This window comes from Octopus bimaculoides, chromosome 15 (assembly GCF_046866305.1).
Source record: "Octopus bimaculoides isolate indiv1 chromosome 15, ASM4686630v1, whole genome shotgun sequence".
In the NCBI taxonomy this organism is placed as follows: domain Eukaryota; kingdom Metazoa; phylum Mollusca; class Cephalopoda; order Octopoda; family Octopodidae; genus Octopus; species Octopus bimaculoides.
Genome location: NC_142942.1, coordinates 34,733,447 through 34,760,647, shown reverse-complemented (window position 1 = coordinate 34,760,647; position 27,201 = coordinate 34,733,447). Strand labels below are relative to the sequence as shown.

The window sequence follows — 27,201 nt, the reverse complement described above, 5'->3', positions numbered from 1 at the left end:
TCATCATTATTATTGTTACACTCATTATCTTCTGCTTAACCCAAAATTTATTTATGCAATCCAAGCAGACATGTCAAAACACATCTGCAATCTGTGAACAGATCCCAATGTCAACACAGTTTTTCTTTCCTATAATCCAAGGAAGTTAATACTTCATTAAAAATAATAATTCATCAGCTAAATAGAGTTGAGTGATTTTTTTCAAATAACTCAGTACACACACACACACACACACACGCACAGATAACTGTACACACATGCAGATATATGCACCAACTGCTAACTACAACAAACAATCAAAGTAGAATTAATGACAGCTCAAGGTTGCAAGCTGTGACCCTACCTAAAATATATCTCTTCAAGAAGATGATAGGAGGATAAATGAATCTTCCTGTTATCCCTACAAACCACACTTAAACTAAAACATGACTTCTATTTATTGTTTTACATTATATATATATATATATATATATATATATATATATATATATATATATACAGATATAGGGCAGGGAATTGCCAATTAGTAATAAAATTAATAATTAACAATTTTGCCAAGTAGTTCAGTATGAAAAAAACCTTTATCGGTAAAACCATTTATAATCATAAATATATAGGGGTCAGCATTAGTTGCTTCACCAACATACTGAAAATTTAGAAATAGCAGTCAAAGAACTACTGATTCTAAACTACAATTTTTTCTCTAACGGATGGCGATATTTATGGCACACATAGAACAAAACAGAAGAGAAAACAAAAAACAAACCTGCCTTTAGTTAATCATGTACAACGTTTCATGGTTAAGAATATAAAACTACTCTTTTCCAATCCTCAGCATGATGTACGAATAAATCTGAAAATGTCTGTAAACTCATGGGTATTTGACCAAGCAACATCAAAATCACATGAGGAAAGGCATTTACAAAATTTATCGGCTAGTAAGTTCAACATTTCACCCCAAGAATCTATCCCATGTGGAAAAGAGTAGTTTTATATTCTTAACCATGAAATGTCGTACATGATTAACTAAAGGCAGGTTTGTTTTTTGTTTTCTCTTCTGTTTTTGTTCTATGTGTGCCATAAATATCGCCATCTGTTAGTTCTTTGACTGCTATTTCTAAATTTTCAGTATGTTGGTGAAGCAACTAATGCTGACCCCTATATATTTATGATTATATATATATATATATGTATATATATATATATATATATATATATATATATATATATATATATATATATATATATATAAGAATTATACAAGAACACACACATGCATACATACATAAAGTACATGAAGATAGTTAAATTATTTTCTTGTTTCTTATCTGCTGAAGCAAAATGAAGAAATAAAATCATCATTAATGTTATTTGACAAGATACAAGATTGTTTTAGAAGGGCACTATACAGATTCAACTGAATTAATTTTAGCATATTCTATTTATGAACCCAAATGAGACAAAATGCTGCACAAATTTCATGCTAGATTGAAATATAGAAACTGCATTAAGTCAGGCACACTACAGTTTCTATAGCACAAATAGCAATTATTATCATTGTTTTATTTTTAGGGCAGCAAACTGGTAGAAGTGTTAGCCAGGCAAAATGCTTAGCAGCATTTCATCTGTCTTTTACATTCTGAGTTCAAATTCCACCAAGGCCAACTTTGCTTTTCATCCTTTCGAGGTTGATATAGTTGAACACTAGGTGTCGATGTAATAAACTTAACCCCTCCCCTTAAATTGTTGACTTCATGCCAAAATTTAAAACCATTATTTTTGCTTTGTTTTGTTTTTGCAGCAACATCTGTTGTTATTGTTATTTTTATGTGTAAAGGAAATGAACTGTTGCAATTGCTTCTCCTACAATTACTGTAATTCATCATCAGAAAGTACAATCCTGGTACACTGATGAACAGAACTAACCAGTTTCTCTTCTCTAGACTCCAGTAAACCCTTCAACCATATTAAATCTCCTATCAAATCTTCCCTCCTATAATTCCACTCATTTCTCATCTCTTGGATTAGTAGTTTTCTTTCAGATCACACTATCATGGCACATGTCAACAAAGGTCTGTACTCCCCACTCTTAATCAACTCCAATGTTTGATTTGGTTGTTTAAAGCACTGATGCAGGTGGCACATAAAGGCGGTGCTCCAGCATGGCCGCAGTCAAATGACTGAAACAAGTAAAAGAGAAATCAACTCACACAGACAGTTATCATCATCATCATCGTTTAACGTCTGCTTTCCATGCTAGCATGGGTTGGACGATTTGACTGAGAACTGGTGAAACCGGATGGCAACACCAGGCTCCAATCTAATTTGGCAGAGTTTCTACAGCTGGATGCCCTTCCTAACACTAACCACTCAGAGAGTGTAGTCGGTGCTTTTATGTGTCACCCGCACGAAGGCCAGTCAGGTGGTACTGGCAACGGCCACGCTCAAAATGGTGTCTTTTATGTGCCACCTGCACAAGAGCCAGTCCAGGGGCACTGGCAACGATCTCGCTAGAAAATCCTACGAAGGCCAGTCAGGCGGTACTGGCAACGGTCATGCTCAAAATGGTGCATCTTATGTGCCAGCCGCACAAGAGCCAGTCCAGGGGCACTGGCAACGATCTCACTTGGCTTGTCGGGTCTTCTCACGCACAGCACATTTCCAAAGGTCTCGGTCAGTAGTCATCGCCTCGGTGAGGCCCAATGTTCGAAGGTCTTGCCTCACCACCTCAGCCCAGGTCTTCCTGGGCCTACCTCTTCCACGGGTTCCCTCAACTGTTAGGGTGTGGCACTTTTTCACGCAGCTATCCTCATCCATTCTCACCACATGTCCATACCAGTGCAATCGTCTCTCTTGCACACTACAACTGATGCTTCTTATGTTCAGCTTTTCTCTCAAGATACTTACACTAATTATCTTATTCCATCCATCATTTTATAAATAGTATTATGAAAGTATTAACACACCACAGGTATTCCTGCAGATGACATGTCCTATCAAGGTTATTAATTACCTGTGACAATCATTTCTTTTTCTTGTACACATGGACACCAAAATATTCCTGGTACTTATTTTATCAATTCTCAATGTGAATTGAACTCAGAACTAAAACCAAATACAGTTGCGCATTTAGTTTAATATTATACTCTCCCACCAATCCTCATTCACCATTAATATTGGTTTCAAATTTTGGAACAAGGCCAGTAACTTTTGGGAGACAGGATAAGTCAATCATATCAACCCCAGTACTATCGACCCTAAAGGGATGGAAGGCAAAGTCAACCTTGATGGAAATCCACCAATTAATATTGGCTTCAAATTTTGTCAAAAGGTCAATACTTTCAGGGGATGGGGTAATTAATTACATCAACCCTGGTTCTCAACTGGTATTTATTTTATTGACCTCAAAAGCATGAAAGGCAAAGTCAACCTCAGCAGAATTGGAACTCAGAATGTGAAGACAGACGAAATGCCACTAAACATTTCACCCAGCATGCTAATGATCTTTTCCAACTTGAAATCTACCATTAATATTGGTTTCAAATTTTGGCACAAGGCCAGCAATTCTGGGGTAGCAGGTAAATCAAGTACATCAACCCCAGTGTTCAGCTCCAAAAGGGTGAAAGTCAACCTCAGTGGAATTTGAACTCAAAATATACAAATGAAATGCCACTGAACATTTTGTCCAGTATGCTAACCGTTTTATCAGCTCACTGCCTTAAACCGACCAATAATATTAGCAACAAAAATTTTGAAGCATGCATCTCTCATCTCTTGGACCAGTAGTTTGGTCAGTAAAAAAAAACATAAGATCTAAAATACATCAGTAACAAATTTATTAGGCACAAGGCCTTTAAATATAAATTTACAACAAATCATCTAATCTACAGTACAATATCAAAAATTAAAAAGGTAAATTATTTATTTTTTTCTTTTACCCTACTTTTAGATCAACTATGTTCAAAGTGGTTCAGTGAACTCCTCTCCCATTTTCATAAAGTATTCAAAACTGAGAGGTAATTCATGACTTCTGTCCTCATCAGTGCAGGTTGCATTAATACATATTCAACCATTGACACAAATGTGGTTATATTTTCCCAGCTTTTAACTGCATCTATATTTCATTTGTCTGAGTAAATGATACATAATATCCAGGAGAGCCTCTCCACTAACAAGACATATTTGGCTAACACATGAGGAAGAAAAAACAGTAATTATCCATTTTTATAGCCATTTAGAATCACTGCCAAGTTTTAAATAGTTTCCTTCATTACTGCACAAAGATACTGGTTTATTCCATTCATCACTGACACCTCTCAATTCCTAGCAACTCAGAATGCAGTGGGCAAAAGTATCACTTAGAGTTTCTATGGCATCTTCCAGTATGCAGTGGGCAAAAGTACCACTTAGAGTTTCTATGGCATCTTCAATAGCACTTAGTCTTAAAGGACTGTCCTTCTAGGGAAAAAATTCCCCAGTAGCATCACCAGACTGAAGATGTCTCAAAACCAGAAAGCACTGTAGAGCATTCACAGGTCCTCAGCAACCATATCTATCAGCAAAGGAATTGTCAAGTTACTTTAATTTCTCAATATAAACTGAGTTTTGCAATGTATTGCCTTATGCAACAGAGTGCTAGTGTATTGAGGGAGAAGTTAGGCATGAGTGAAATTAAATACAGTGTGCAAGAGGGAAGTACTGGTAGATGCTGACAATTTCATAAAGCAGTGCCGATCTCTCAACATGAATGGAATTTGTGGAAGAAGGAGACTCAGGAAAACACGGGACAAAGTACTGAAGGATGACCTCAGGATGCTGAACCTTTTGGATGAAATAACAAAGAACCAAGATACCTGGCACTTTGCTGTATTCAAGAAGACCCATCCTCCACAGCAGAAGTGTTGAGGCTGCATCCCCAAGTGAAGAGAATTGACCTGCATGAGTCCTGTGACAGTGCCATATAAAAAGCACCCATTTCAGTGCCACATAAAAGCATCCAACACACACTGTAAAGTGGTTGGCATAAGGAAGAGCAGACAGCAGCAGAAACCAAACCAAACCAAATCAAATTGAAACCCAGTGCAGTTCTCTGGTTTACCAGCTCTGTTCAAACCATCCATCCCATGCCAGCATGGAAAACGGACACTAAAGGATGACGACGGCAGCGGCGATGACGACGACAATGATGATGCAAGATAACCATACTTCCACATCTGACTGTCCTCTATAAAGATAATTCCTGCAGATAGCTACTTCTTGGCATGAGTCAGAAATCCTGACTAAAAGAATGATGTGATTGCACAAGAATTAGATTTAAAACATTTCCATTATCAGTACAAATCTTTTTCCTTGACATGGATTAACACCCACACCCCTACTTTGGAAATCATGAAGAGGTTTACCTTCTCTGTTCAACTCTTTTAGCTGAAAACTTCTGAAACATTTTATCATGTTAAGATATGTTCATGATTTGACATGATATGAATACACTTTTTAACAAAACTGTCGATTTAAAACCAATAAGATATATAAAGATTTAAATAATGCACTAGTCCTATGATGGCATCTAATGTTTCTCTAAAAGCCTTTATAGACTTTTCTAGACTAAGGATGTATGATAGCTGGATAATGTTAATGAGATTAAAGTGATTTTATTTTGAAATTGTAACAGGTTATGAGTTGCAGGGAACATATGAACAAAAAGTTTTAAGAAATGCAGTTATAGAAAGAAGAATTTAACAGAATTATTAATATAATGTCTGTAAGCATGAAATGGTCGGGAAAAACAAGGCTTGTGGAAGTGGTCTGTCACTGTAAGCATGAAACAATCATGGATAATGAAGAACAAGGCTCGCAGACAATGGAAACCAAGTGTCAGAAAAAACTAATCAGAAAGAATGGAAGAGGGACAGGCTATATTTCTTCTCTCTCAATTTGAGTGATGCAATCTTTGACTATCTGGATATTGGGTAAAATACTTTGTATCTTGTTCAATGTACAAGCAGAATGTATTGAGGCCACATTATACAGACATGTTTAAGATGGCAGGATGTAATTTAAAATGATCTAACTCCAGTTTCCGGCAGGTCAAATTACTAAATAGAGAATTTCACTTCCTCAGTGATTATTGTTTTATTTCTCCAACCCAATTTGTTCAACAAGACAACAGGCATTGAAATAAAAAGTTGTGACCCACCAATTCAGAGGTAACTATATAAGACATAAGCAACTTGTAGCCATATTATAACTTTATGTAGGTATGCATAATGCCGGGATTATATAAACATAATAACTTGCTTCAATGAGTTCATGGTATATGGGTGTAGTCTGTGTGTAACTTGGGCATGCTTTTTGCTGTTGAGGCCATCATGTATTTTTTTTTTTTTTTTGTGAGAGATCTGTGAATAAGGTGTTGTAGCCTTATTCCATGTTGTTAACTGGGAAAGGGAACACATAAATTGGTGATTTTAAAGTTAATATTTTTTAAAGGATTTTTTAAGATAATGCATTCATGTAATACTGTTTAGTTTAGATTATTCAGTTTTAGGATTATTTTTGATTATGGAGATTTGGGGGTGTTGGCACAAGTAGGTAAAAGAGTTGAAGTGAATGCAATAACTCTTTTAAACCCCTGAATGTTCTGGGCTTAATTAGGTCCAAAAGTTTTTCAGCTTTTGAAATTTTTTCAGTTTTCTTATACAGACGTTTATGTGCATATCAACTGAGTATTTGAAACAAGGTAAAAAAACTGATATTTCAGCTACTTGTAACTTGAGGCAATGGTTTAAAGAAACTAGAGTAGTTTCTTGATGTGTTGTTATGGACATGTATTTGTAGTTGCTTCAGACAAAACTGACTATAGATATGAGTTGATCTCTTGCATGTCTGACCTTCAAATAAAGCATGTTTTTTGTGTAATGTATATGGCATTCATTAGTGTTCTTGTAAGAAGTTCCTAATTGGTTATATGACAAGCAGAAACTTCTGATAAGCAACTCTAAAAAACATTTTATAGCTTTATTTACAAGATAATGGAAATTCAACACTCTAAAATTAGCATCTACATAATTCATGAGAGAAGATGCATCTGTTTCTTCATTAGTTGGATAGTTCTACAAATTTAGAAACTTTCATTAATTGCTGTAATAATATATAGAAAAAAAGTAGCCTTTATAACATCAAATATTTAGTTTTAGTATATATTTTCTAATTTTAACCAATGACTGGCTTTCAACTCCCAGCTTTTAGGGTTAGAAAGGAGGTTATGTTTTCATTGGCGTTAGTTTGTCCGTCTGTGTGCAAAATAACTCAAAAAGTTGTGAACGATATTTGATGAAACTTGCAGGAAAAGTTGGTAATGACACAAGGAACAGATAATAAAATTTTGGTAGTGATCTGGGAATTTTTATGGATTCTTGAAGGATTTTTCAGTTGTTATATTTACTTTACATGAAGTATTATAATGGTACATTCTTTGATTATCTCCCCTGAAAACACGTTCATCGTTTCCACATAACCTACGGTGGCGTTGCTGTTTCCAAAGTTTATTCTCATTTCTCTATTAGTAATTTTACTCGCGTATCTATCTTAAAATGAGTTGCTTGGCGGAGGTCTGCGGAGGATGACATGACAAGCCTTGACTATTGGGATCGACTCAAAAAGCTCAGGCTTTTCTCCCTCCACCGCTGTTGTGAGCTCTATATCATCTGTATGATATGGAAAATATTCCATCAACATTGCCCATCTTTAAAATTTGTCAGAGACTTGGCCCCCTACCATCCGTCCACTACAGAAGTGTTCATGCCATATCACAACACTATGACAGAACTATTTCACCTCAATTGGCCCTGCTCTCTTCAACATCATGCCAAACACACATAAAGGAGGAAAGTGACTTCACGGCATTCAAACGATCCCTAGATGATTACCCCCAACAAATACCAGATAAACCACCCACACCCAGATACGTCTCTGAAAACAATAACCCTCTGCTTTCTTTTGTCTATACTTTTCATCATTTTGTACTATTCCAATTCGTCAAACATTTCAAATTACTATAGGGAGTGGGACAGAATAAGTAATTTTTGATTTCTTGTTATTTTCTCCCTACCTGTTTGAAACTATTATATTGCAAGTATTGAATCATTTATTCTGTTGCATCATCTTTAGGAGTAAAAATTGGTTAACATAGATGATGATGATGATGATGATGATAGTTGTTGTTGAAGTTGACAGGTGACAGGTACTTTTCTTTCAAGAAATTTTCCTCAACTTCAACTCTATTATAATTGAGGTTGCAAATCAAATATCTGGATATATTTTGGCATTCAACAATTAATATTCTTTCCTCTGTTGGATTCCATGTCAATTTTTTCCCAAACAAATGTCTAATTTGATCATTTTCCATTTTCAAAACATTATGTCTAAATTGGGGCAAAATGAGTAATGACTAATTTGAATAATGGCAGATTTTTGGATCAGAAATCTCCATTTTGACAGTGATTTTTCAAATTTCTTTTTCACCACGGTCTAACTTTTTCTCAACTCCCTCCCTTCTCTTTACTTCCATCCGGACTAATTTGGCCAATTTTATTTTTTGTAGTAAGCACTTAAAAAGGATGGGAGAAGGCATCTTTCTTTCTTCTCCTAACTTGTGTTTCTTTCTTTCTCTCCGTTGTAGCTGGAACAAGAAAGACGTGTTCTTGTCTGTCTCCTGTCCAAGCTTGATTTACGCATTCGCCACCACCCTAGTTTAAGCATAGCAGCCTTTCCTATTTGTTTTCACTGTCTTGTTTGTGTTACCAAATTTGACCCTCCGCAAAATCCCAAATTTTATTTAATTTGCTTTGCAGGAGCAACTGTTTTATTGAAAGTGTATATTGCTGTTAAATGCACAAAATATGAGAGTAGAAAAAACAGCCAACAACTGATGAAGGGTCGTTCATTATGTTGTCTTGTTTTCCATTGTTCAAAAAAATAGTTCATATTCCATGTACTCGTACTTCGTATTTTTTTGTTGTACACATTTCCTGACATCCTGTGCCCACATATGCATATATATTTATATATATGTATAGATGCAAGTATGTACATATAAGTATGTATATATGCATATATATATATATATATATATATATATATATATATATATATATATATATTATTTATATACATATGTATACATACATACACATATACATACATACATACATACACATAGATGCATATACATACATACATATATTATATATATACATATATATATATACATACATATACATATATATGTACATACATATATATTCTTTTATTTATTTAAGCCATTTGACTGCAGCCATACTGGAGCACCACCTTTAACTGAACAGATCGAGCCCAGGACTTATTCTTTGTAAAGCTAGTACTTATTCTATCGGGTCTTTTGACGAATCGCTAGTTTACGGGAACGTAAACACACCAATATTGGTTGTCAAGCGATGGTGGGGGGACAAACACAGGCACACAAACATATACAGTAATTGTTCAGTTTGTTTATATGAAAAAAGTAAATAATAATTAAAAGGGAGATAAGTAGTAAAAGAAGCAAAAGGACATTGGATATTCAGTGGCATAGAGGGAGTCTGAAGAAAATGTTTCTTGGTCAAAGTACCTGACCGCACAGAAGAAACTTTAACTGAGCTGATACAAAGGTGGATTTTGCCTGGGTCTCACACAGTCAGTAATGGCTGGCAAGCATGTAATAACATTGGAATCCTCAATGGTGGTGCCTACACGCACAAGGTGATTATACATGCAAAACAAGGTGGAAAAAAATAGTACTTGAATACCGAAGGTAGAGTAATATGCTTTTATTAAAGCTGCAAAAATCTTCACAAAGTTTGTAAAAATGTTAACAGCTTTAATACAAGTGTATGTGTGTGTGTGTATATATATATATATATATATATATATAATATATTATTAAGTTTGAAAACAGAAAGATCATATGGATACAGATTAATTTATTAACTAACATATTCACCTACAATTGTTTCATTTCACAACCAAAATTAAAACTACAAAACATATATAAATATATAACCTGACTTGTATCCATTAGATCTCTCCGTTTTCAAACTTAATAATATTTAATATTTTATGATTTTTTATATAATATATTCATTGAAGAAATATCTCTTCAAAATACAATATATTAAACTAATGTATCTTGCATAACAATATCCCTATAAGAGGTCTAAATATCCTTACGGTGACTATATATATATATATATATATATATATACACACACACACACTCATTCAGAAAGAAGTTCATACTTTTTTAATACCATTCAATAATTTGTTCATAGTTGTCGCTCAATAAAAAAAAAATCCGTAACATTATATTGATTAATATTATTCATTATCGACATAAAATTGGAAGGCACAAAGGAAAAATCTCCGGTTTGACGTTTAATCTTTATCACTAAATAAATTGAAAGTATCTGTTAATGAAAGCATTTACGAACTAGCTGACTCTACAATAGAGATCGAAATTATTCTGTGTCACATCTTGTAATGTTATCCTGCTCCTCTTTATCTGACATCAATCATTGCTGTGCAATGATCACCAAGAAGCTATTGATTAAATGATTAAAATGTTATGGACTTCATTTCTTTCAGATAGAAAAACAACCGTTGCCATAATTGTAATCTACATCATCGAAGAAGTAGCAAAATTACATTAAAAAAAAAGTATTATTACAAGGAATAAAGTGGGTGGGAGAGGCACTAAACGGTAGTTGTGCCTCTCATTATATCTCGCAACTTAGCGGATCGACAAAGGAATATCTATCAAAGGTAATCTTGGAGTTCAGAAATTCTAGTGACGACGAGAATAGTTATGCATCTGGTTGGGACGGTGTCGAACTGACAATTGATGCGCATCTCCCCTAAACCTCATCACAAACTTGTCTTTAATGAGTTTCTTTGCTAGCTCCATAAATACATTTTTCTAGTGTAAAGTCCCCTAACCGCATTTAGCATACTTAATCGCCTCGATAAAATAAGTACCAGACCTAAATAAGTACTGGGAACAATCATTATACTTGAATATATTTTTGTTTATTTTATTTTATTTAAAGCTTATCTTTTCAACTAATTATAAAACACCTAATTTATGGTGTGTGTGGGTTTTTTTAAACTTATAATTACTGGTATAATTACCATTGTGTTTAAAACATGGAAATATAAAGAATTTTCGAAAGTTACAGTAGGCGTACTTATTCTAAAAATCCGCCTTTTTTATAGTTTGCTATAAGAATGTAAATTTATATTTTATAAAATAATAGATTTAGCAGTATTAAAAAAATTCTTTTAATATGTGGCCTTGACAGGTGGCAGTTAATTTTCAAAGCAACCTGCCAATAAAGATTCCCCACCTGGTTTCTATAAACTCTTGAAGGTGGTACACCGGCATGGCTAGAGTAATGGTTGTACTGGTTTTGTTCATTGTACCGAAACTAGTAAAAGAATAATAATAATATGAATTGAAGTTTCCGAAGTAAATACGGAGTAGCATGTAAGAAAAAATAAATGACTGGTAAAGCTGCAACATTTAACGAAGTTCTATCTTTACAGCTGGTTCACAGATGTCAATTTGTAGAAAATTTTTGAGATGGAAAAACTAGAGGGAATCGAACACAGAGACGTCTGCTGCATAAAACAATTAAAATAAAATAAAACGAGTAGTAGAGTGGATGCTAATGTAGTAAGCTAAGAAATTTTCATTCAAATTTCTTGATTTGTTGCAATAAGCATATTAACACTCACCTTACTACTTTTTGTAGATGGAGTTTACTAAATACACATGTACACGTGTATGTATGTGTGTATATGTGTGTGATTTGAAAAGGAAGCATTTTTATTGAAAATCGGTATTTCAGATTTAACTTTTTCAATCGAGTATTAAATGTTTTTCTTTTTGTTAAGAAAAGAAGCCAAAATCTACATAATTTTGTTGCTTGGATGTGAGGGAATAGAGAGATATCGAAAATGTCAACATAAAAGAGAAAGTAGCGTGAACGTGTACACGTTTAGAATAACAAAACAAAATCTATAATAGCGCACACTGCCAGTGAATGACGTTAGGTTCGACGGGGATAATAACATCAGTTACAAAAACAATCATGATAAATGAAAATTACCGAAAGCTGAGTATTTTAAGCAACATAACACTTCGTTACAATATGTACAACGAATTTCCTAGCCATGAATGAGAACATTCGGTGGAAAGAAAATGTAAAACATCCCATTTAATGAAAAAATTACTCACACAAAATATCATTTTCCAGCGACTTCTGTGTCATTCCAAACGTTTTCAAAACAATCGGATGGAGAAAACGAGGATAAAGCATCGCAAAACATCCAAATATAATGGAAAACACACCAATTACTTTTATCGTCGACATGTTGGCTGCCGAGAATGTGCCTGTCACGTGACCTACCTATATTAACTAAAAAAAATGTTCATAGATATTCATTTACACCTAGATCGTTTTGTGCTGGATTTGGAAGCCATATTGCTGCACCCAAAATAACTTTTCATTGTTATCTTAAATTGATAAATAATTTCAGGTTTATGGGAAATGAATGATGAGACTGGGTGGAACATGTAATAGAAGTAAAATGTGAGTCAAAATTGAATCTGGTTTACATGGAGAATCAAACTACATTTTCCCATGAGACATAAGGCACGCAACATATTTATCCGGGAAAGGAAAAGAAACTGCAATAAAAGGGAACTTATGGAATAAAACATGTTTTTCTTTCTCCACATGAGTACAAGTCATTCATTTTCAGTTAATTATTTTATCGTTTACATGTTTCAATCACTAGACTTCGGTCATGCTGAGGCACCGCCTTGAAGGGTTAGGTAGAACAAGGAATTTGTTTTTCTTTCTTTCGATCTGATACTTACTTTGACGGTGTTCTTACCGAACCACTAAGTTACGGGACGTAAACAAACCCGCACCGGTTGTCAAATGCTGGTAGGGGACAGACACAGATATATACGCCGACATGTATGCGATGGGCTTCTTTCAGTTTCTGTCTACCAAATCCACTCACAAGGCTTTGGTCAGTCCGAGGTTAATGTAAGACACCCTTCAAAAAAATGTCATGGACCGCACCCCCTTTCTGACATGCTAGGAACACGTTTTCAAAATTTTAATACGAATTACCAAAGAAGAAAAAATTTCAAAACTTAAATTCTAGTTCTGGAAATTATATTTTATAAATCGACAGACTACGCTGATGAGCCTGCAGATATTTACCTATGTAAATTTTAACAGGTGAAACCATGGTACGTAGGTTAATCGTTTTTTTTAATTTAGTATTTTTTCATTTGTCTTGCCCTTTTACAGTCTGTTGTGTCGCTAATTTTTACTGAGAACATATTTTTCGTGGTTAGATGATTCGGCATCTATTTCTAGCATATAGGAGTCCACTTTTGCTGGTCATTCCTCTTATTTTTGTATATATATATATATATATATATATATATATAAGTCAGTAAATATTGGGGTTGTATTAACCGCACGTGGAGAAATAATAGGAAAATGAAAAATAATAGTAAGGCAGAATGCTAAACTGGAAGCATATTTTAATAAAGATTTCTCTAACCGGCTTTCATTGCGAAGCAAATTTTCAAGAAGAGAGAGAATGAAAATGTTTTTTACAAAGAAGTACAAAATGAAGAAAATAATATATTATGTATGTATGTATGTATTACATGCTTTTATATTTTTATATTTATATTTGAATTTTGTAAACTTCATGAACTGAACTGAACTTTGTAAATCTCTGAAGAGGCCTAGAGAATCATGCATGTACCTCCATTGCATCCATTTCATCTACCAATTGCTCCGTTGTAAATAATAAAAGGAAAAAAAAGTAATCACAACGAAAAAGAGAAAAAACATGCCAACGAAAATATCTGAGAAATTTAAACGGACAGAAAAAAAAGCCCTTCTAAAAACTTAAACTCTAAGCCACCTCAAGCAACAACAATTTTGTCATCGGGCTTCGTTAGATGGGTCTTAATTAATTAACTGCGTACTGTCCCATAATAAAACAAACTTCGAAAGTTGTTTCATTAACGTCTGTTTTTAAAGAAATAGCTCGCAATATTTACATAATTACAGTGACTTGTCAGTAGTGCATTGTGGTATGCTAGAAGCAAATGCAATTCAAAGTTACATAAACGACAGAAAAGGTTAGCATCGCGCGAGAAGCGAAAAAAATTCATTGTTCGTCATAGTCGAAGATTCCTTTAATTTGAGTTGCAACCAAGAAATGCTGTCTGTTGAAAGTGCTTGTCTGTGACATTCAATGTACGCTTCTGGTTTGTTTCGTACAAAGAACTGGCTGGTTACTTATTTGTGTGGTGAAATATGAGTATACTGTATTCATGGTACGTGCTTTGAAATGTGGAGTGATGACGAAAAGATTCTTTTAAATACAAGTCGATCAGAGACCAAGAATTCTATGTTCGTCTCTATTCCCTGGAACCTTCGCTTACCCTCTGCACTGATTCTGGCATGCTTTAGTTTTTATAAACCCTCAGTTATGTGGAAACATCTGGGACATGATAGAACATTCTATAATATAGAGCGATATTTCAGCAAGCTGATTGACTAATATTCAGGGTATGTCACCTGATCTAAGTGTTGCCTGATGCTAGTTACTAAAGCTGTAAGGTTTTGATTTAAGGCTTCGCTACATTACCAACTCCATCATCATCACCAATGCCAACACCACCGATACAGGCACAAACACCAGCACAACTCAACCCACACTAAACCAATATAGGAAAGTTGGTTATACATCATTAGATGTATACCTGACTTTCCTATATAAAATTATGAATTAAACGGAACGCTGAACTCCAGACTATCAACTTAAACAACATTTATTCAGGTGGTAAATATATACATCTTTAGCTCTTGTTGTTACAGCTTCTGTGTGTGTGAGCATAGTTGTTGGGACGTTGTTATGCAGATGTAAGCGAGCTGTCGAGCGTAAGTCCGAAAGATGGAGAGTGACAACTAAACACGTCCATGCTCTATTGCTGGCCAGCAAGAAAGAGATAGAATAGAAGCGGGAACGCTTGCTTGTTTAATTCCACGCATGCGCACGGCGTTATTACAGGGCTCCCTTGCCAGTGCGAAAACGCACGATAATATGAAATCTGTTAGAACGCCTGAGGCAGAATGGCCACTGAAAACCACCCACAAGATGTAGCACAAAACACACACAAAGAAAAATGAAAGAAATGAAATGTACACTCGTGTGATATATGCATGCAATGTACAAATGAAATGACAATGACAAAACAACCGTGATGACAACTGTCCAGGAAACTGGAATCACGACCTTTTAGAAAACCATTATCCCGACGGATCTGGAAACTTTAGAGGAAATGATAACAAAAGTTTATTCAAAGAAACACCTGCATGAGACGATAGGGACAGAACAATGTGCTTCCCGCAGAAATAATGTAAACAGGTTTTCCCCTTTTCTTTCTTGTCTGAAATGTCCTTACTCAGAATAGGCAGTGTAAATGCACGTGCCCTGAGGTCGACTTGGAAGCAGAGCCCCGACTCAATGACATCAAGTCATTAGATATAAATGTGGTGACCATCAGTGAGATTAAAATTTCAGATCCATGAACCCTTCCGACCATTTTAGTTGGATATGAAACGTACACACCTTCAAATCGTTCAGGACTTGGAGGCGAAGGTGATGTGTTGTTTTGAAGAAGCTTGTCTCTCACGATACAGAGCATCGTGTTGGACCTAGAAGGTAAGTTGGTGATTCTAGACGTAACCAGCAACGAAAGTAATGACTTCAGACTGTAAATCGTCTACACCCCCAACAAGGATCGGGCGACCAGATTTCTTCAGGCATCAAGAGTATTTCCTGGGAGCGATCCACTTGTGAGAGGTTGGAATGACAGATGCATGCAGGGACAGTGTAGGGCTAGCTGATAGAAAAAGGGGTGGTGCAAAAGCTTTGCAAGCCTACTTAAACATTGCCAAATGTCTGACATGCTTAAGTAGGCATGACCCTGGTTACTGGAAGTTGAGAGCATCAATCCCGGCGCGCCAAGCTTACAGAGACCGGATTAGCGAATTAGCTCAGTGATTTGGCGGGGAAAATCAACAACATAAATGGTGGCTCACCCTCAAAAGAGTAATTAGATAACAAATTGATAAAGATAAGTAAGGGGCTAGCTATAAAGAAAAATAGATGAGAGAGAGACCTAATTAGAAACTTAGAAGAAGCGCTAAAGGAAGGCATTGCAGCCAACATACTTACGGAAAGATTGATCCTCGACTAATTTTTCATCACAAAGCGCAAAGGCTACTTTGTCAGATCTAAGGTGCGTGCTCTAAGAGAAGAAAGGAACGAAAGCCATTCGAGCGGCCCGAATAGCTGTAGCGCAACATGGTTACAAAGCCACAATCCAGTCTTTGGCAGACCATGATGAGCGAATGCAACTCGATTCTAAGCAAGAGATGTGCTGTTTTTCACTCGACTGTTTCGGACGAATAGAGGGTTGTATTGTAAGATGGATTTCAGTGGTTACCTAGACGGCCAGCCGCGACTCTCATTAATGAAATCAGAGTCTTGCGAAAGGCCAAATAAGGACACATTGATAATAGATAATCTGACTCGGATAAGTGCAGATTTCAAAATATTGGTTAAGGTGTTAGCGAAGGGGTTGGTTCTTGCCGTCGACAGTCTGATTGGTTATGCGCAAGCATGCACCATCCCAAATAGGTCTATCTACGATAGTCTCCATCTCATGTAATACATCACAGAGAGGGTCGGTAAGGAATCTGGCATGGGTGGGGTCCGGACCACAGGCATGGTTGCCGTTTGTCAGACTAGTATTTCCACAGCTCGTTTATCTGCGTTGCATCCCTCGACGTAGTTGAATAACCAATCCCGACCAGTCGAAACTCACAGTATGGTTTGTACTATTCATCCTTTCAATCACTGAATACAAAACGTGGCCCGTGAGACCCCGTTCGGGTGATTTTCCTGAGTCACCATCTCACCCTTGTACGCCAATCCGTTGCAAGGTTACTCATTTATAGATCAGTGGACTGCAGCAACGTGTACCCTTAACATAGTTCTCAAAGAGATTCAGGGTTTTAAGGGTCGTGAGTTCGATAAAAGATTATATCCATAGAGATTGTAGTACAATGTTTCGTCCTTTTTGCTTTTTAGACGTATGGTGCAGTTTAGGGAAGGTTTGGCTGGAAGAAATTTAACAATCTCCAGACTAAATGTAATAGAAAGCAAAATATGAAATAGAATATAAAACTTTTCAAAGTTGTTACCCCATTTCTTTCTTTCTTTCTGTAATTTTTTTCAGTTTTGATATTTTTTCAAAAATTGTTTCAGATTCGAGATTTAAATATTTGAGATTATTATACTCCATATAAACATTTTAAATTTTTACATTTTTTAACCCTTTTTTTTTTCTTACATTTTCTCTCGTTCTGTAACTTTCATTTTTTTTTACCTTTTTTAAAAAATCCATTTGTTTTAAACATCAGATGATTAAAAATTATCGAAACGAAACTTCGCTAAATAACTGAATTTGGGAAAATTCATTTTTACACAATCGTAATCTCCAATGTTTACAAGATGTAAGTCCGAGGTGGGAAAATTAAACATTTAGAAAAATGTCAAAAGGGAAAAATTACAGAAAAGGGAAAAATTATAGAAAAGGGGAGGGGATAAATATGAATTTTTTTCTTTTTCTTTTTCAGAATCATAATCTATGATGCTTAAAAAACTCACATTCCAAGAAATTGCGATTTTTGTTGCTCTAGATAATTTCCGACTCTATTCTATAGGATTGCCTTTAAAAATTTCGTTTGACTCAAAATAGACGAGACTGTTTTTATCCGATGAATTATCTACCCTTATACAAATGTTCAGTTTGTATATTTTTTTTTTACAAGATCGATTAAATTAGTACCTAAGAACAATTAGAGCTTGATATAATTAACTAAGAAATTGTCGAGGGTGGTGCTACAGCATCGCCGCAAGAAGCCCTATGACTGAAACCACTAAAACAATAAAAGAAAGAATAATAATATTCATATAGCTGATACATAAATATTGGTTTCAAATTTTGGCACAAGGCCAGCAATTTTAGGAGAGAGATATGTCGATTACATCGACCTCAGTATTCAACTGGGGCAGAGGTAAAGAATACGCACGCTTCCCGTTTTCGGCGTAACCCTGATCCTAACCCTAAACACCGAAAATGGGTAGTGTGCATATTCTTTACCTTCCCCTCAACTGCAACTTATTTTATTGACCTCGAAAGGATGAAAGGTAAAGTCGAGCCTCGGCGGAATTTGAACTCAGATTTGAACTCTTTAATCAGCTAATAGACAGTAACTGTAGAATTAAAGTAGAAATGAATATTTCTCATAAGTTGATTTGAAATAAAATTGTTTCAGTTATATTCCATATAATTTATATTATTCACATATAAAATAATATATTTTTTTTTTTGCTGTGCTTTTCAAATTTTTATTTCGAATTCTGAGTTTCTATAAACAATTTCTCTGATTTTGTGCGGTATTGAAATTCTAAATGACAACATGGCGCTATCCTTGAATGATTTAGCTTCGTTGTTAAGGTATTTTTGATACACATTTTTTGAAAAATAATTGTTGTAAATAAAATATTATTTTTATCCTTTAATTTATTTAAAATTCAGCACGGATGATTTGATGTATTCTGTAGAAGTGAATATTTCAATATTTTTAACATTTGTCTCTACAGGCACGTGTTTAATCAATATGAAAGTGTTCTATTTCGACAGCAGAAATTTAGTTTTTTTATACTTTATTTCTTATATCATGTAACAGAATAGTTTATAATGATTTATATTGGTTTCTTATCAAGATATACAATTTCCTTTCAAAGTTGCATATTGTTTAGCTCCCTGATTCAATATCTTATAATCGAAAGCGTTCCAAGCAGAACCAGCTCGTTTTTTTATTTACAAGTATCATGTTTCTAATGATATATTCAATATCTTCTTTTGCAAGATGGTAGGGTGTAATTTAAAGAATATTTGGGTGTTATTTCTAGTAAGCCAACGACCATGTAGCGCCTTCCTTGTTGATTCGTCTCTTGTACAATTGTCCTTTATTTTTAATAAAGCCGCTAGCTGATGAGCTTCTGCCCGACTCCTTCTATCGCAGTGTGTGTCAACTCCTGCTATGTCTCACACACTTCTGCTTTTGTCCTTTAATTCTGTTCTCACTATAACTTCTAACACAGAATGGCAGATGAGGCCTTCCTCACTTCTGGTTCCCTCTCTACCCAACTTACTCAAGCCAGGCTTTCAATAATTCCATGTACAGATCTAGTTATCACTGTGTCCATCGGAGAAAAGGCTGTACTAGCTGTTGTACTACTGCTCCGTAAATGCGCTTAGACATGCATACTCGTGCAAGCATTCAAATGTATAATATACATTTTAAAGATATTAATAGTGACCTTGTGTGACCAAAGACATCTCACTCTATCTGCAATCTGGAGTGATGTGTAAAGCTGCCGTAAAACAAGTACTAACTATAAGATAAACCTGTTTATTATCTTTAACCCTCCGGTGGTGCAGTGGGGTATCTCATACCCCAGGTGATGTTTGCATATGTGTATCTTACATCTGGCAGCAGTGATAATGCTATCCATCCATGTAATTTCTTGGCACACTCCACTGAGTTAATGCACTACTTACTAAATGATGAGAAGTGTACACACGTATTGTGTCTGGGGTTGAGCATACCCCACCATACCATCCACTGTACTATTTGTTGACAGATACATTTTTGTTTCCTTTTCTTTATTATTGTTTATTTTATTTATTTTTATATCTGAAAGGCTGATTATTTCTCGCATAAAATTATATATTATTGTCAACTAACCAACATTCTTTTTTTGTTATTAGATGGTTTTGAATGCCATAAAAGTGCGAAATCTTCTTTCCTTTCAAATTCACAATGGACTATGAAATACAAATGGAAAAATTGAGAGAGAATTAGACATAGAAGAATTAGGATAATTTCTTGATGGAGAACCAGATGAAGAGAAGTCTGAAGAGGAAAAAGAGATCGAGCATAGCTGAAGAAGAAATGACAGAGAAGAGGGAGCAACTGAAGCAGGTGGCATGTTGCAGACTTCACCAGATGATCTTTTAGAAGAAACAAATGAAGCTAATGATGAACAGAAGGCTACCAGGAACACAGAAAAACAGTTTAATGACAAAAATATAAAATTCTCTGGAAAGAAGTTTCCCCATGTCTTCCCTGGCATACACGTGCACACAACATATACTGGGATTCACCAGGACCAAGAGAAGCAGCAAAACCTGTGTATGCCGCAAAGGACTGCTGGTTTTCGTTTCTCACGCAAGAATTTCTGAATGAATTAGTAGCTTGCACTAATATCTACATTGACAGTAAACAAAGAAAATATAAAGATAAGTCAAAAGACAGACATATTAATGAAAGGGAGATGAAAGCTACAATAAGACTGCTTTATTTGTTAGGAGTTTTTAGAGCTAACTGAATAAATATGGAAGTTGTTTGGGCAACTGATGGTACAGGAATTGAAATTTTTCTGGCAACTGTGTCTTTGCGGCGATTTCATTTCTTGCTGGGGGTCTATGAGGCTGAAAAGAGGCTAGAAGATAAGTTTGCACCTTTTAGAAAGTTCTTTGAGAAATTTGTTGATAATTGTATCTCCAATTATAATGTCTCAGAGGATGAAATGTTGGCTGCCTTTAGAGGGCACTGTCTATTCAGGATCTACATGCCATGTAAACCAGTAAAATATGGCATAAAAATATTTATTTTGGCAGATGCTAAAACTTTTTATCTGTCACGTATGGAGGTCTACTTGGGGAGACAAGCAGAAAGCTCAGCTATAGTAGATAATTCAGGAGCAGCAGTGGTAAAACATATGGTGTCTCATAAATGGGTCTGGAAGAAATATTACAATGGATAATTGGTTTACAAGTTACAGACTTGAGTTGATCTCTTGAAGAATTATAGATTAACATTAGTTGGCACTCTGAGAAAGAACAAGATAGAACTCCCTCCTCAGTTTGTTGCCACAAGAGGCAGAATTGAATACACAAGCTTGTTTGGTTTCCAGAAGGATGTTACACTAATCTCATGTGTTCCCCAGAAAGGTAAAAATGTTGTCCTACTGAGCACAATGCATCATGATGCTGCAATTGATGAAAGTACAAAAGAAAGAGAAAACCAGAGATTATTACCTTCTACAACAGTACTAAAGGAGGGGTAGACACTGTGGATCAGTTGTGTTCCATCTACAATGTTTCCAGATATACTTGATGTTAGCCAGTTACAGTTTTCTACACCATACTCAATGTTGCAGGAATAAATGCATACAATATATTCATGACAAACTCTCAAACAGCTATCAGGCGCTGGAAGTTTCTGAGAGAATTGGGACTCAAGTTGGTGGAGGACCATATCCATCATCGCAAGACAAACTCGTATTTGAGGAAAGACTTGGAAAGGAAGATTCAACATTTCTCAGCATCTAAGGAATTACCTCCAAAACGTCATCCTGAAGATTCCATACAAAGATGCTCGTTGTGCCCCAGGTCAAAAGATCATAAGACAAGAAATTGTTGTCAGAAGTGTTATAGGCCCATCTGCTTGGAACATGTTATGCACATTTACATTGACTGCTTTACTCAGAATAATGAGGATGATAGTGCAAACAATGAATAAACAGTAAATATGAAAGGAGCACTCTCCCCACCAAAAAGTAGTTTTATTTTGTTTGACCTTCATTTTCAAAGAGTACTTGTTTATTTTTGTTTACATGTTAAATAAATACATTATATCAATATGTTTTTTGGTAATATTATTGCTTAAGAACACATATAAAGTAATAAAAAGTACTAAAAACAGCTAAAACAATGGGTGGGGTTTTTCATACCCCACTGCACTAACCATGAAAAATACAGAACCACACCAGCGGAGGGTTAACTTGAAGAAAAAAGGTGTTGGGATTATAATAGTTCAGGAAGCTCAATCTGTTAAATATTATCCATCAGCAGAGAAAGTATGCAACAACAATGCTTTTCAAAATTAGATATCCTAACTGTGTTGCCACTTCTGTAGGGAACTATTTTGTACAAGGTTCAGCAGCCTCCTGCTTGCATATGTCCACTCTTTGCCTGGAGTCAAGACCTGCACTCTGTATAAAAACTTGCTGCAATCAAACAGAAGCTCCACAATCTTTGAATGCTTCACTGAGAAAGATCTCAGACAGAGTTAGCCAAGCTTTCTAGAAACAAATGTGTAACCCTTTAGTATTCAGATTACTCTGTCAAACATAATGCTTGTTTATTCAAATTGGTTTGACTTATACATTATTTTGTAGTTTTGAGATTTTAGTGATGTGCTTGTTTATTTTTAGAATGACATTGTAGAGTAGGTGTGAGAGGTTGGATTTGTCTGGTTTGATTATAAAACAGAATATTGGCCAGATATGGCTGGTTTACATGCAAAAGAGTTAAACACCTGTTGCTTGCTCCAATTCAATTATAGTAAACTAGTGATTAATTTATTGGATTTTTCTATGAAACTGTTATTCACAAATGCATCTTTATATAAACATATGAGGTTAACTCTAAGTTAATTGAGTTAAATTTACATTAAAGAAATAAGCAAAGCAAAATGTAGCAGAAACTTCTATGATGAGCCTACCAGGCTTAAGTAAATGACAGTCTATTATGTTCCCTCTCTTCCAAAAATTAGCAGTAATAATTCCATGAATGCAGCATTTTTTTAATAAGGAGCAATTTTTAAACATTTTAAAGCTAGTATGCGCACACAACTCAGTTTATGATTTGCAGCATCGGCACAAGGTCACATTTTTAGGTAGAGCAGTACTTTACTGACACTAGAAAGATGAAGCACAAAGAAGATTTGGCAAAATTTGAACTCAGAATATTAAGGGTAGTGTTTAAATATTAAAAAGCATTTTGTCTGGCACTCTACCAATTCTGCTTCTGAAAATATTTGGATGAAGATGAAGAAATAAAAACTTCAATGTGACATTAATCTATGTTATATGTCCACAAGTTTTTGTGGTGGATCAGAATAAAGATAAGTCTTTAAACCACCTATTGATCACATTTGCTGAAATATACCAAACCATATTTGTGGTAAATAGTATCAAAATTATACACAGTATATAGAATATCACACTTTTGTGGGTGTATCATGTAATCTCTTTATACAAAGTGAGAATCCCTTTGTTACCATCAGAATGACTAATAGCCTAAATTTATTGTACACATTGCTGATTATGCCAGCATGTACATATAAATGCAGTGCTAGCTGTTTATAAATATTTGTTTTAATGCTTACAGACTTCTGACTATTTTACTTTGAAACAATGACTATTTGTGGGGAAATCTTATGATTCACTTTGCTCCAATTTATATTTTGTCTTTTAGCCTTTTTGTGATCGTATAAACTACAGTTTTTTCTGGTTTAATTAACTTTGAAAATAATTATTTGGAGAGCTTTAATTTAAACTACTAACTTTCCCATTATTAAGCTGGTATATGGAATATATCTACATAAAAAGTTATTACAGAAAATTGTAACAGCAGCTTCTGAATAAATTACAAACACTTTAAAATGAGAGATATTATATCAAGGAACAGAAGTAATCTCAAGCTGGTTGGTTTTGAAAGAATTAAACAAACATTTGCAGCAAATTGCTATTAGATTCCAAGTAAACTGTATTTTAAATATATATTAAAAAAATTTTTATTCCTTCATCTATTTTCATTTTAGTGTTTTATCAGAAGACTCTACCAAGTCACAGACATTTGATAATTTAGCTTCAACATTTCATCATTATTTTCAAAAAGCTGATCACTTCAAAGTTGGAATGGCCTTGGTAAGTAAATATTGCAAAAAAAATTTCTGGAATTACAAATAAGCACAAATGGTAGAAGTTAATTCAGTTCATAAATGTCGATTTTTCCATGCTGTCATGAGTTGGACAGCTAGACAGGAACTGGCATGGTCAGGGGTCACACCAGGTTCCATAATTTATTATGGCTCGGTTTCTACAGCTGGATGCCCTTTCTAACACCAACCACTTTATAGAGTGTACTGGGTGCTTTTTATGTGGCACCATCACCAGTGCTTTTTACATGGCACCAATACCTGTGCTTTTAATGTGACACCAGCACCTACACCAATGCTCTTTACATAACACCTTGGTTTTAGGATCTCAATTCAGTTGTGGTGGGTGGGTCTTCTCGTGTAACTAAAGCTAAAAGAGATGCTCCATAAACACTCACTTGCAAAACACTACATCATTACTATCATGTACTCTGCTACTCTTACCTCAGAATTGTTCTGTTGCAGGTTACAATAAATTGCAAACAGTCTAAAACAAATGTACAATCTTCTCAATGAAATTAAAGTTCAGAGATGATCTGGAGGGACAGGATTCCTACATTTAATCTTTTCAAACTCATACAATTACTGTAATTATATGGGTCGCCATTTGTAAATAGCTAGACCTTGCTCACATTACCAACGCCATTCAAAATCAGTAGATTTTTCCAGTTGTTCCCTCTATTGATTTAATCTCAGTACTACAGTAATCTTTTATCTTTTACTTGTTTCAGTCATTAGACTGTGGCCATGCTGGGCACCACCTTGAAGAATTGTTAATCGAATGAATCGACCCCAGTACTTTTTTAAGCCTGGTACTTATTCTATTGCTCTCTTTGCCGAACCACTAATTTACAGAGATGTAAAGATACCAACACTGGTTATCAAGTGGTAGTGGACAAATACAGACACAAAGACACATACCTATATATATATATATATATATACTCTTTACTCTCTTTTACTCTTTTACTTGTTTCAGTCATTTGACTGTGGCCATGCTTGGAGCACCGTCTTTAGTCGAGCAAATCGACCCCAGGACTTATTCTTTGTAAGCCTAGTACTTATTTTATCGGTCTCTTTTGCTGAACCGCTAAGTTACAGGGACGTAAACACACCAGCATCAGTTGCCAAGCGATGTTGGGGGACAAACACAGACACACATACATATATATATATAATACATATATACGACGGGCTTCTTTCAGTTTCCGTCTACCAAATCCACTCACAAGGCTTTGGTTGGCCCGAGGCTATAGTAGAAGACACTTGCCCAAGGTGCCACGCAGTGGGATTGAACCCGGAACCATGTGGTTGGTAAGCAAGCTACTTGCCACACAGCCACTCCTATGTGTGTATACACACATACACAATGGTTATCTTTCAGTTTCTATCTACCAAATTCACTCACAAGGCTTTGGTTGGCCTGAGGCTATAGAGCACACTTGTCCAAGATGCTATGCATTGATACTGAACCCATAACCAAATGGTTGGGAAGCAAACTTCTTACCACACAGCCATACCTGCATGTACACAATTTCAGGGCACTAACACACACATCACACAGACAAAATGATTTAAAAGAAAACCTACACACAGATTTACACATATAACTTTGTCTACCGTATCTATTTCTGTGCAGCCACCTAAATCTCAAAGTGAATGGAGCAGCCGAGCTGTGATACTGCACTCAACACCCTGCTAGAAATAGCAGCCAACAGCTAAATTTCCCCTCTGTTATTTTCAAAGATGATGAGATAGTCACAGGTAGAATGCTTTTATCTTAAAAATGTTTAGACTGAGCTGACCTGAGGAACACAACATCTACAACAACAAACACTGAATGATTAAATATAGAATATAGTCTAAGAGAAAACTGTCACAGCCAGTGTTCTAGTTTTATAATCCAGTAGAAATTTTCAGTTGTTTGTAGTTATATGTTGTATCAGATGACACAAGGCTACAACATGAGTTCCCAGTCCACTTCTAAAATTTTCCAACTTTAACTGCTTCACATAAGATAGGAAACATAACCAGTATGTGATCTACAGAGTTGCATAGTGGGAAATTTACTTGTATCTTCTACTTAACAAAGAAGTAACTCATTTCTTTCTATGAAATTAAAATTCATTTTGATAAATAACACACCTAATGATAATAGGAGAAATGATATCTTAATTATATTTGAATACTTAAGCAAACATAGCTAAGTGTTATTCTTATAAGTGAGATCTGAGCTCATTGTTCATTAGCCAGAACTTTAAAAAAATATTGTTCTTTCTACTCCAGTAGATTTAAGATCTAGCAATATCTGTTTGTACAGATATTGCTTGGAGATCCAATATCTGGTGCACAACATCTAATTTGTAAATTAACTAGATACAATATACTGGTGGCTGTGTGGTAAGAAACTTGCTTCTCAACCATATGGTTCTAGGTTCAGTCCCACTGCATGGCACCTTGGGCAAGTGACTTCTACTACAGCCTTGGGCCGACCAAAGCCTTGTCAGTGGATTTGGTAGGCAGAAACTGAAGGAAGCCCTTTGTATATATATATATATCTGTGTTTGTTCCCCCATCACCGCTTGACAAACAGTGTTGGTGTGTTTATGTCTCCATAACTTATCGGTTCGGCAAAAGAGACCAATAGAATAAGTTCTAGGCTTTTGAAAAAAGGCCCTGGGGTTGATTTGTTTGATTAAAAACCCTTCAAAATGATGCTTCAGCATCACCACAGTCAGTCAAATAACTGAAACAAGCAAAAGATAAAAGATAAATATTTCTTGCTTATTTACTGCCTGTCATCTTGTATATATACACAGATTTGAAAAGATATTTCAATTATATTAGAGAATGGAATTATCTGTAGGCAATTTTCTGGAATTAAAAAATTATTAATAAGAAAAATATTCATTTAAAATGGTTCTAAAAATTATCATTCTGTTTTTATTTGTTTTAGGGTTGAGCATCAGAACTTCTCATTATGTGAACAAATTTTATTTTCAGGTGTTGCTCCTACAAAACAGAGACCTACTTCCAAACCCCACACAGAAACTAGCTGCAATATTTCTTTTATATGAAATGTACAGAAATGAGCCAGCAGCTAATAATCCTTTTGCACCAGTATTTGTCCATCTTCTGGTAAAGTAATTTTTTTTTT

The 27,201-nt window shown here is 35.1% G+C and overlaps 2 protein-coding genes across 2 annotated transcripts in view; one reads left to right on the top strand and one right to left on the bottom strand.

The window, feature by feature from the left end:
* The window catches only part of LOC106872960 (uncharacterized), a 45,053-nt gene extending 32,550 nt beyond the window's left edge, over window positions 1-12,503 (bottom strand). Inside the window, exon 1 of the mRNA XM_089363697.1 lies at window positions 12,311-12,503. Coding sequence (XP_089219823.1) covers window positions 12,311-12,446 — 136 coding nt within the window. The 5' untranslated portion in view covers window positions 12,447-12,503. The remainder of the gene's footprint in view (window positions 1-12,310) is intronic.
* Window positions 12,504-18,647: 6,144 nt separating this feature from the next.
* The window catches only part of LOC106872963 (CCR4-NOT transcription complex subunit 11), a 35,998-nt gene continuing 27,444 nt past the window's right edge, over window positions 18,648-27,201 (top strand). Inside the window, exons 1-3 of the mRNA XM_014920151.3 lie at window positions 18,648-18,706; window positions 23,928-24,033; window positions 27,048-27,182. Of these exons, the coding sequence (XP_014775637.1) occupies window positions 18,669-18,706; window positions 23,928-24,033; window positions 27,048-27,182 (279 nt within the window). The 5' untranslated portion in view covers window positions 18,648-18,668. The remainder of the gene's footprint in view (window positions 18,707-23,927; window positions 24,034-27,047; window positions 27,183-27,201) is intronic.